We start from the raw sequence: 11,396 nt of genomic DNA on the forward strand, positions 1-11,396 counted from the left end.
CTTTTATTTAGTAAACAATCATTTTAAAGCACTGTTATTATATCTGACTGTTTTTAACAGCAATCCTAGCTCAGACACCACATCTCCTTCCACATATATGCCATGAGCTCACTGAGCGTCACATGACCAGATTCATATTGAAGTTGTTTTGGTGAAAGTAACTTAAAGTAATGCAAAGGTAGTGTAATGCCTTACATTTTAAAATCAGTAATATTGTAATGTAATGAATTACTTTAAAATGAGAGTAACAAGTCATAAATAATGCATTACAGTTTTGAAGTAACTTGCCCAACACTGATCAGAACACGTCAAACTCTACAGTTCGGGCATGAAGTCAACACGAAACGAGCGTAAAACATCTGGAAACTTTCAAAATAAAAGTCACAAGCAGATTTCCAGTTGCCTACAAAACATACATCATTTCCTGTGAAACCTCCGTAAGCAAGGGAAACAGAACAGAAAATAAACCACATACATGCAGCTGCCTTTCTCTTTGCTTGTTATCGTGTGAACCTCTGAAATCACACACTGCGTTGCAAATCTGGTATTTTGTGACCTCGCAGGATCAGCAGCGTGGAACGCTTTTGCTGGTTCTGCGTCTGAAACACTCCCAGTTGGAAGGGAGACTGCAGGTAAAATGACGTGTCTACTATGTGACACGCCTGTTGGACAGGAGGAGTTAGGGTCCCGTGTTCCTACAGAGGATTTTTACTAAACCTGCCCGTCATGGACGTAATTTTGGGGGGGGGGGGGGGGGGGGGAGAGACATGTCCCCCCCACTTTTTCCAAAGTCAAGTTTTGACCCCTGCACTTTTTACCATACAAAAACAATATTACGCTATATTAAATTGACACTGGTTGAGCTCTAGGACCAAGCCGAAAGCAACCATTTGTGTTGAAGCCTGTTTCCCATTAGAACATATTGTAAAGATACCCCCCCCCCCGTGTCCCCCCCACTTCTAAAGTGAAAATTACGTCCTTGCTGCCCGTGCATAAGTCAAACAGAAAGCATGAAGAGAACAGTATTTATAAATAGGACAGGAGTGACATTTTGAGCAGAGAGGTGCAGAGTGAAATGTTTCCAACATTTAACAAACATTTTTTTAGAGAGTGGACTGAGAAAGTGGTGGAATTTTGTTTTTTCAGTAGAGAAAAAAGCAAAAAAATTGAGTTTTTTTCTTTATTTTGTAGATATTGAAAAGCTGAAAACGTGCCTGGAGAGCGAACCGGTCAGGCCAGACATCACTTCCCCACTGAGAATGTGAGCGCCGTGCAAACGCAGAACAACATGCAGCACGCCGGGTGACAACACACTGTTAACACTCATCGCTCTTCTGGCTTTCTCGCCTCTCCCCTTGCTGTGACCCACCATGTGTTATTCACTTAGACCCGCTCAGACACAAATAGGCCCAGGCATACGCCAGCACACTCTCACCGGTGATTTGCAGCATTCAGAAATGATTGGCAGCTAATTTTAGAGCATTTTCAAACAATAGGTCCACATCAAGCAGGGTGGATGATTATTGAAATAACAGCCACCGTATGGCACCCGTCCATTCCGTGTAATTAGTTTGACCTTTTGGAAACATTTAGCGTTAGTCGTCACTTAAAAATCCCGACTGGCTGAAATAACCTCTACAACACTTCACGCAGTACTTTACACAGTTGTCTCCGCACTCACTACTCGAACGGCCTCGGCTAAATTGATTCACTAAAGTAATTAACGGAGTTAAATCCACCTTGTGAGAGTTTTCAATTCAAATTGTTGGTCAGACACACAAAGTGTCCTTAATTTCCTTAATGAATCAATCAGTCTTGTTGAAGGAAAGAGGTCAAACCTTTCAGGAATGTCACAGCCAGTTAGAAGGAGCTGAAAAGGTAGGAAATCAGAGAAAAAGACACACCGTTACCTGTTGCGAGACCTCGTGACGACAGATTATACAAAGCTCTGCTTTCGCCTTTGTGGCTGGACTTTCTCCTTTTCTTTTAACGTATTCCCCCTCAGGATCTTTGTCGCTCCCTCTCACCCTTACCCCGCTGACAGAATAAACCTCATTCATAAACCTCTGCTTATCAACCCGCCTTCTGTCTCTCTCCTGTCTCGGCAAACATATCAATTGTGTCAATGTTGGAGCACGGCTGCCCTTTCTATCTAAGATGTGCAAAGGGCAACATCACCTCTGCCATCCAGAGAAATATGCTAATGCTGGAGCATAGACACACAGAGAAACACGGCTTAACACACACACACACACACACACAAATACATCTCTCTTAAATGACTGGTGTGCTTTTTCCAAATTCGTCCAATTTTAGCAGGATGGAGGAAATAAGATACAGCTCTTAACTTAATGGGGTTTTTGATGGAGTATGTATCCATTCCGTGTGATTAATGAACAGAGATATGAAAGACTGTCGGGTTTAAAGGCTCCGTCTAAACCAGGGGTGTCAAACTCATTTTAGCTCAGGGGCCACATTGAGGGAAATCTAGTCCCAAGTGGGCCGGACCGGTAAATTTAAAAAAAACTTCAGATTGTTTTCTTTGTTTTAATACAATCAATATAAAACAAGGTTGGAGCCTGAGGACAGTGTAGTACAAGTACAACACCTGAAGTGTACTTGAAAATTTGAAAAGAAAAAAAAAATAAATCAACAAATAAAAAAAACATTCCTTAGTGATTCAAAGAGCTTACAGATCACATGGCAAGATCAGTTTCATGCAGCACTTAAAGTATATTTGACTCATTTTACTTTACATCTTTTAGCTTTCACCAGCACATCAACATCAGAAGTCACATCCTGAGTGGCGGCCAACTTCAGGATGTGATTCAAGTTCTTGTGTGAGCCTTGAGCGCAGCTTTGTTTTATTTATACTCATTACAGAGAAAACTTGCTCACAATGATACATTTATTTTCACTCTACATTGTAAAGTATGAAAATAAAGGTTACACAACCAACTCGTGGGCCGGATTTAACCCGCTTGCGGACCGGATCCGGCCCGCGGGCCGCATAATTGACACCCCTGGTCTAAACGTTCGAATTCCTCGAACATTTTATTAATACGAGACCAGTACGCAGAAACTTGTCTAGCCTTGATAAACAGTACATTTTCCTTTATGCTGTGATTTTAGACTGCAACTGGAGAATAATACCAAACTTTAATGACCACAAAGCGCGACGCTGCCGCGATTTTTCTGTTCTCACAATCGTTATACTTTAATCACATGCAAACGAGCTTCACTGAACAGGAGGGTCGAGGCGTTATTGTCTAAGATTATATTCAGCCAAGTTCATATGTATGCACAAATGATTCTCCAGCCGTCTGCCAGTGGCGTGGCCACGCTGACCTGATTCAAGAGTGGTGCACTTTACAAAAAAATAAAAATAAAACGTCAACAAGAGAAATGAAGCAAAGAAATGATCCAAGCCACCAAAACCATGATGCATTTTATAATACGTGCAGAGTGTGTTTGTTTAAAAGTGCCAGCTCAGGCTGTGAGGTGAGCAGGAGGAATAATCCGGGTGAAAATCTATTATTTGTTTCTGTGTGACTTTATTTTAGGCATAAATGTGGCAACCAAATCTGTAATGTCTCGATTTTAATTCCTTTAAGGTTGGCCAGTAGCAGATTGCATGTAATTGGTATTAAAGTCTGATATTACATTCAAATTGATTTATTGGACTCCGCCAAGGCTGCCCTTTGTCACCGATTCTGTTCATAACCTTTATGGACAGGATTTCTAGGTGCAGCCAAGGTGTGGAGGGCATCCATTTTGGTGGCCTGAGGATCAAGTCTCTGCTTTTTGAAGATGGTGTGGTCCTGTTGGCTTCATCAGAACGTGATCTTGAGCTGTCGCTGGAGCAGTTCGCAGCTGAGTGTGAAGCAGCTGGGATGAGCATCAGCTCCACTAAATCTGAGACCACGGTCTTGATTCGGAAAAGGGTGGGATGCCTTCTCCGGGTCAGGGATGAGGTCTTATCCCAAGTGGAGGAGTTTAAGTATCTCGGGGTCTAGTTTAAGTATCTCGGGGTCTTGTTCACGAGTGAGGGAAAACTGGAGCGTGAGATGGATGCGGATTGGTGCTGCATCTGCAGTGATGCGGGCGTTGTACCGGTCTGTCGTGGTGAAGAGAGAGCTGAGTCAGAAGGCGAAGCTCTCGATTTACCGGTCGATCTACGTTCCTACCCTCACCTATGGTCATGAGCTTTGGGTAGTGACCGAAAGAACGAGATCGCGGATACAAGCGGCCGAAATGAGTTTTCTCCGAAGAGTGGCTGGGCTCTCCCTTAGAGATAGGGTGAGAAGCTCGGTCATTTGGGAGGGGCTCGGAGTAGACCTGCTGTTCCTCCACATCAAGGAGGAGATATCCGGATTCAACACAGATAGAGAGATATGATGACATAATCATGCACCATCCATCTGACTGCAGTGGCTTAGCAGAACTGGACGGAAGCTGCAGCTAAGAATAAAAAAGGTATGCGTGAAGTCAAAAAATGCCAGTTTTTCATGAGAAAATAACATTATAACAAGAAGCTCCAAAAAGTGGATTTTGCACAATAGAGGACACTTAAAGTTAGTTTAGCATTATTTAATTATTTGATTTTAAAGATTGAAAATTTCATCCCCATTGGGGCAATAACTTTATTAACGTTTATTTTATTGTATTTGTTCTAGACATTTTATTTTAAAAGTTACGTTTGCAGTTGTCATTATTAAAGTGTTATAATTCTGTACAAAGTTGCTTTAAAATTGGATTGTTTTCAAGGTTCAAATAAACAACGTTCATTTGTTTTGTCATTTCTATGTGTTGTTTTTCCTGTTACAGAAGTTGTGTAAATGTATTTGCAAGTGAAATTAGACAAAAAGGAAAAAGTCAAACAGTTTGAATGTTACAGTGTCATAAGACAACAGGTAGGCTAATTTGGTATTTCCTTTCTTGTCTCCATACATTTCATAAAAGAAAAGAAAATATTACTTCATGAATCATACTTATTATTGTTTTTATTTATTTTAATAAACTAATACTTATATATAATGTAAATTAGGCTACCGTAAAACCCTTGAAACATGGTAATTAATTCTCGTCTACTTCCAAAATCAGTAACAAACATGTTTTCTTTATTAACGTTATTCTACAGATACATCTGTAACACCAAACAAAGTCTATATGAATTGCATCAAAGTATTTTTTAATAACTGTAAGCGTTTAGTTTCTGTCATCATGTGGCTTTGAAGCAGAAAGAAGAAAAAATAAGCTCTCGCGAGAAAAAACAGGATTTGCCCGTTTTAACATGGGCTGGAAACCCCGTTCCGCCCTCTTTCCCTTCGCTGTCCAGAAGCAAGGTAAAGTGCTAAGTATCTTTCGTGTGTTTTATATTAATAAAAGCGTTAATACTAATATATTTACTTATTGAACATAATCTGCCTGGACATAAAGTACAGACTGACAGAGTGGTTGAGCTTTGCGATAACTGTTTAGACGCGTTTCGGAGTAGCAAAGTGTTTAATTTCAATGTAGCGTCTGGTGCAAGGCGGTTAGTAATGGCTGCCCCCATGCTGCCTCGTTAGGGCCTGCTATCGTATATAATGTTGTAGTAGCTTGGATTGCGTTTGTCGTTGAAATGTCCAGGTTTAGTTAGTAAAGCGGCTATGGTATTTGACTTACTGTACTCTCGACTGCGCATAGATGTTACGTTTCATAAGGATTCTCCTTTGAAATTTATCGACTAGCACAGCAGTTAGCCACAACGCTAATTCCGAGCTAACGTGCCGGTACAAATCTCTGATTGAGACAAATATTCCTTTGTAACAAGTAGATTCTGGTGTTTTCTGGCAATCTTCTATTTTGTATGGCATTTTGTTATTTTATTTTGTAATAGCTTAAATATGAAGCGTTAATTCGCGTTCACAGTTGAGTTCACGCGTGCCTTCATTAGTTAACTGAGATGTTATAGTGCAGGTTCTCAGTCATTCAGGTGGCGTTGCGTTTTTTTATTAAATGAAGTGGAGACTTAACCTCTGCTTCCTAATTTTGTTTTTGAAGGGGACTCTCCTTTTGAGATGTTTCTGAATGAACGAACACTCGTGGCTACTGCTCATGTTTGCCCACGCTCGTCTTGTTTTTTCCTCTAATTATTTGTGCTGATACAGCAAGTGAATTTACCCACTGTGGGGTTAATAAAGTCTATTCTATTGAGCTTTACCAGAAACGAGCTCAAACTTCTGAGCTACGTCATTTGGTGTGAACGTTATCAATGCCATAGAGTAGATTTGAGAGCGCTTGCTTGTCATTGACATCTGCAGCCTTTTCCAGATGTTGGCTGGTTTAATCTACCCTTTTTCATCACTAGCTCGATGTGATTATGTGAAACATACCGTTTTATTCACTGTCACACATTACAAAGACTAATCGCCTACATACCGGTAGTTATGCTTATGTCTTTGCATACCATTTTAGTAATCATTTAGTACATTTTTTAACCAATATCTTGTGTAATTAATTGGCATGTGCAAGTATTTAGTTGCTAGGCGTACTTTTCCTAGTAATTCAGTTTTGAAGTGGCTTATGTGACAAAAATAATCTACTGTCTAATTGTAAATGTGCTGTTTACGCGTGTAGATGCCTGGTGTTACAGTGAAAGACGTCAACCAGCAGGAGTTTGTCCGGGCCCTTGCAGCTTTCCTGAAGAAGTCAGTATTTGTGCTACATCCTTTTATAAACTGAAACTATTGAATGCATTTTTTTTTTATTCTGGTTTGTTGTCCTGGTGGGGTGAGAGTGACAACCATAGATGCTACTCATGTCGGCTATGTACCATTCTTGGAGTTTTTGGAATCTAAGCTGACATGGTTAATGTCCGTCTGATAAAGGGAAATTTGGTGTTTGCTATTAATTTAGTTATTTGTTACATTTTGATCAGTTAGTTGGGTTAAATTTTAAATAGCTGAGCAAACTGAGAATTTTAAGTCATCAGATATAATTTAGAACCATTTATGAAAGTTGTCTTTTTAGGGAGGAAATTTGTTTTTTGCTGATCATTTTGTCCCCTTTTATTTCCAGTGTGCATAACCTAATTAATGCTGTTGAACTAATAACATAGAACGTGACATCAGTGTGAGCATACTGAGTCTTGTAAATGCTAATGCCTTCTCTTCAGGTCAGGGAAGCTGAAGGTTCCCGACTGGGTAGACCTTGTAAAGCTGGGTAAGCACAAGGAGCTGGCTCCCAGTGATGAGAACTGGTTCTATATCAGAGCTGGTAGGTCCAAATGTTGGTTCAGGAAGTAAAAACGATCATGACTGTTAACAGGCTCCTTAATGACAACCTAAACTCTTCCACAGCATCCACAGTTCGCCACCTATATCTCCGAGGTGGCGCTGGTGTTGGCTCCATGACCAAGATCTACGGCGGCCGCAAGAGGAACGGTGTGTGCCCGGCCCATTACAGCGTAGGATCAAAGAACGTGGCCCGCAAGGTGCTCCAAGCCCTAGAACTTCTCAAGATGATTGAGAAGGACCCCAACGGGTGAGTTAGGCTGTTCTGTGAATTCTGATGGAGAAAGGTTTTATTTTGGAAAGTTAGATCACAGGAAGTCTTCCGTGCTGCGCTTTAGCGGGAACTTACCTGGATGTGTGCTTCGTCTTGAATAAATCAAAACTCTGTGAAGCAAAATTTCTCATACTGCGAGCCTCAGAGGTGGATTTGAATAAACCGTAGCCATGTTTTCATAAGAATGTAAACCAGTAGGTTTTGTTGTGACCAGTTTTCTAATCGGCTCTACTAGATTTCCTGTTTTTCGTTTCAGTAAGTTTGAAGACAACGTCCTTGTGTTTTTCTCGGTTGTGGGTTTTTGGTTCTTGTAGATGTTTTTCCCCGGCCTGTTGAATATTTATGATAGGTTTGAAGTTCTTGTCAAAGTAAAGTTCCATCGGTGGTGGATCAACTTATTTTCAACAATTCAAAATGAATCTTTGCCAAATTTGACTGAATATTGAGAAATTTCCACAAAATTACAGCAAAATATTTTCGTTTAACAGAATATAGAGAAAACGAAGCACCTCGTATGAGAGTTTATTGTGAAAATTGATGTTTTAACTAAAATAAATCTTAACACTTATATATAATTGTGCCTTTAGCCCACTGATCCTTAAAACAACCGGTTCTTCTATGTTTATTACTTTTCCTGTAAGGTCATCTGTTTTATCTCAGCTGGCTTTGATTAAAACCTGATTTATGCTTCTCCGTCTGCGTCAGTGCGGAAACACACAACGCCATTATCCGTCCTTGCGTAGGGCTCCGGCAGGCACGCAAGTACGTACGGAGTCGAGCCCACTTATTTAAACATCCGTCGAACGAGACGGATTACGCAAGCTTGTGATTGGTCAGGACGCCGCTGTTGTTTACAGCGCCGCCATTGCAAAGAGAGCCGAGGATAACTAGCGGCAGAGACGGAGAAGCTTGAAGAATACCTCGTGAAAAAACTCTAAAAATATGAACGTTTAATCCTCCCGTGACTGGAGGAGTGAAAAGATGCACAGCAAGCGTTTTATTTGTGGATGGAAATGACAGGAAACGTGGGTTTAGAGGTGGGGAGCGCATGAAGCGGTGCGAGAATGAGAGACAAATATGTCCGTGTTAAAAGTCTCTTATTTACACAAAAACACAATATAAACAAACGATCTTGGACCGATACATGACAGGATACCAGAGAACAGCGCTACGCCCTCTGCTGTCCTGCCGGGGAATTGCTTTGCAACACTCTCCAGGAGACGGAGAAGTAAGAGAGCAAAACGCTTCCGTCAATCCGTGCGAGTCTGTCCCTTGCGGAGCTGACGGAGAAGCATAAACCAGGCTTAAGGCTTCGTTTGCATCCTTGCGTCATTTTTCACACACACCTGTTAGCTTTGAGGGTGTGTTGGTTGCTAACTTCCCCTCTGTTTTGTTCATGTTCTGATTGTTTGAGCTGTGATGAAAGATGGTCTGTTCTGTGAACCGAAGCTGTGCTGCAGTAACGGGGCCTTACTCGATGACGTGTTGTATAATGGTGAAGGGTTATTTTAACAAGTCTTACATTTTGTTGCCGTGTGGATGCCGGAAGCTAATCAATTTGGTATGTTGGCTTCACAACGTGAACACTTTTAGAGCATTTTTACTTCTGATTTTACTGAATTTTTTTTATCAAATTCTAAAAAACGATCCCTGAGTGGATTCCTCCTCCGTCCTTCCGAGTCTGCTGGAGAGCCCTCGCAAGAACAGACGGAGTCGAGCTCTCTTTTCTAAACATCCGTCCGTCGAGGCGGAGAACGCAAGCTTTTGATTGGTCAGGATGCCGCTGTCGTCTGCAGCACCGCCATTCTTGCTCAAAAACATGAGAGCTGAGGATATCCATCGGCAGACACGGAAATGCTTGAAGAATACCTAGCGGAATAACGTTTTATTTCCCCGCGACAGGAGGAGTGAAAAGCGTTTTATTTGTGAGCGGCGTTGACAGGAAATGTGGGTTTAGAGGTGGTGAGCGCATGAAGAGGTAGAGGAGGATGAGGGACAAATTTGTCCGTGTTAAAAGTCTTAAATACTGAAAAACAATACAAACACACCATCTTGGACGGAGACATGACAGGGTACAACAGAACAGCGCTACGCTCTCTTGTCATGGCGGGGAATTGCTTTGTAACGCTCCCCAGAGACGGAGTATGAGGGCAAATAGTCTCCGTCCGTGCGTGCCTCTCCCTTGTGGAGTGGGAGTGGTGTGTCTAGATGCTGGTGAAGGCCTGCTTTCATCCTTGTTCCTACTAAAGCTGATGTATTTTACCTTGGCAAGACCAAGATGTAGAGTGGAAACTATACGCTTGAAAGATTAGCCTCCAGCTAAACTCTAATGACTTTGTAACAACAGGGCAAATTGATTGGCTTAGTTATATTAATTCAAAGTAGGCAAGAAATGCATTCAATTATACATTAACCTTCAAATCAAGAGTTTCCCCTCATGCTTTTCTTCACCTTTTCACCTTGTATGGATGGAGAATTGATGAGGAGTTTGCACATGCTAAAGCGTATATATAAGAGTGTTAAATGTAATTTTCCTCCTTTCACCAGTGGGCGAAGACTGACCTCCCAGGGCACCAGAGACCTGGACAGAATTGCTGGTCAGGTGAGAAGTTATGTCTTAAAGTTGGTAAAAACTGTGTAAACTGTCATTTGTGTGTAATGTTATCCATGATAAATCTTCTGATAGTAACTTGGCTAAGAGATTATTAAGGAAAATGAATCGGGTTATAAAGATCATATTCTGGTTATTATTTGGCTTTTTCCTAAATTTCATGAAAGCTTGACTGGCTTTACACTCCGACCCGAGTCGGTCGCAGCGCCGTATGATGCGGTGCTAAAATTAAAAGCTCCTGCTTTATGCTTCCCAGCTGTTTTAATGTCATCGCAACCGGAAGCTTGACTTTTAAAGGTTCTTTTCAGTGACTCAGATGGTTGTACTGCTGTTTTTATTTATTTATTTTTGCACGAGTGCAGCATTTTGCTGTAATAATTCCAGGAATGCAATTCCTGACTTCAGATCAACAGCGCGTCTACTGGGGGGGTGCAGCACCTAACATGCAAAACTTTTCTGGGGGCACTTGTCCTTCGGCAAATTTTCATCTGCCAGTAAATTATACATCGTGTGTGCCATGCAACTGGACGTTTCTACCCTTCCTGAAGCTAACACAGGCGGTCCTTGTCAGAAACGGAGAGGAACGGTGTTGTGATGAGCCGAGGGTAGAGGGGGGCAAACATAAGGAGGGAATTTCATGCTTCGCGGGTCTGCCGTATGGCTCGAGTACATGCTAATGAGCAGACCTGGGCTGGCCCTGCCTCCCAACATCCCTAAACCCTTCTGATTTACCCACGTGTTGGTGTTAGAGGATTCTTTTTTACGTTGTAAAAACTTCCACCAACATGCACGAATGTTTTATTTTTTATTTTTTTTTGAACAATAGAAAAATAAAGATAGAAGTAGAACACTAAACTAGAGACCAGAATGGCGGGTGTGTCGGGGCATAACTAGTTTTTGTTTTGTCTTCTACAGGTTGCAGCTGCCAACAAGAAATCTGTTTAATAAACATTTTGGAGAAACTGAATGTTGTGTGGTTGCTTTTTTATGGGGAGGGTCCTATAATAATGTATAAATGTTAAATAGCCTGAATTATATTGTAGCCACTGGTTCCTGCTCTGTCTCGGGGTATTGATTAAATGTCTTGGCAAAAAATTAAACGAAAAGCCAAATGATCCGATCTGAATGACCTAGTGAGCCGATTCCCAGCTTGGGTTAAAAACTACAAAGATGGAGTAGTGTCAGTGGGCTGTTTCATCAATGAGTCAAAACCTCGTCAGAGGAAGAAACCACC

General features: G+C 41.4%; 1 protein-coding gene across 1 annotated transcript; it reads left to right on the forward strand.

The window, feature by feature from the left end:
• The first annotated feature begins 5,270 nt into the window (after window positions 1–5,270).
• rps19 (ribosomal protein S19) lies at window positions 5,271–11,129 on the forward strand. Its single transcript, XM_015950122.3, has 6 exons — window positions 5,271–5,345; window positions 6,622–6,692; window positions 7,160–7,260; window positions 7,344–7,527; window positions 10,099–10,153; window positions 11,078–11,129. Exons 2-6 carry the CDS (start codon window positions 6,622–6,624, stop codon window positions 11,105–11,107), a joined length of 441 nt encoding a protein of 146 aa, XP_015805608.1. The 5' UTR covers window positions 5,271–5,345; the 3' UTR covers window positions 11,108–11,129.
• The last annotated feature ends 267 nt before the right edge of the window (window positions 11,130–11,396 follow it).

Source organism: Nothobranchius furzeri, chromosome 5 (assembly GCF_043380555.1).
Source record: "Nothobranchius furzeri strain GRZ-AD chromosome 5, NfurGRZ-RIMD1, whole genome shotgun sequence".
Taxonomy (NCBI): domain Eukaryota; kingdom Metazoa; phylum Chordata; class Actinopteri; order Cyprinodontiformes; family Nothobranchiidae; genus Nothobranchius; species Nothobranchius furzeri.

What these genes read in the sequence shown, in the direction of transcription:
- rps19 (XM_015950122.3), top strand. Translation starts at nt 6,622, where the DNA reads ATGCCTGGTGTTACAGTGAAAGACGTCAACCAGCAGGAGTTTGTCCGG. An exon ending in CTTGCAGCTTTCCTGAAGAA is followed by an intron (nt 6,693 to 7,159) that starts GTCAGTATTTGT and finishes CCTTCTCTTCAG; the next exon opens with GTCAGGGAAGCTGAAGGTTC. An exon ending in TGGACAGAATTGCTGGTCAG is followed by an intron (nt 10,154 to 11,077) that starts GTGAGAAGTTAT and finishes TGTCTTCTACAG; the next exon opens with GTTGCAGCTGCCAACAAGAA.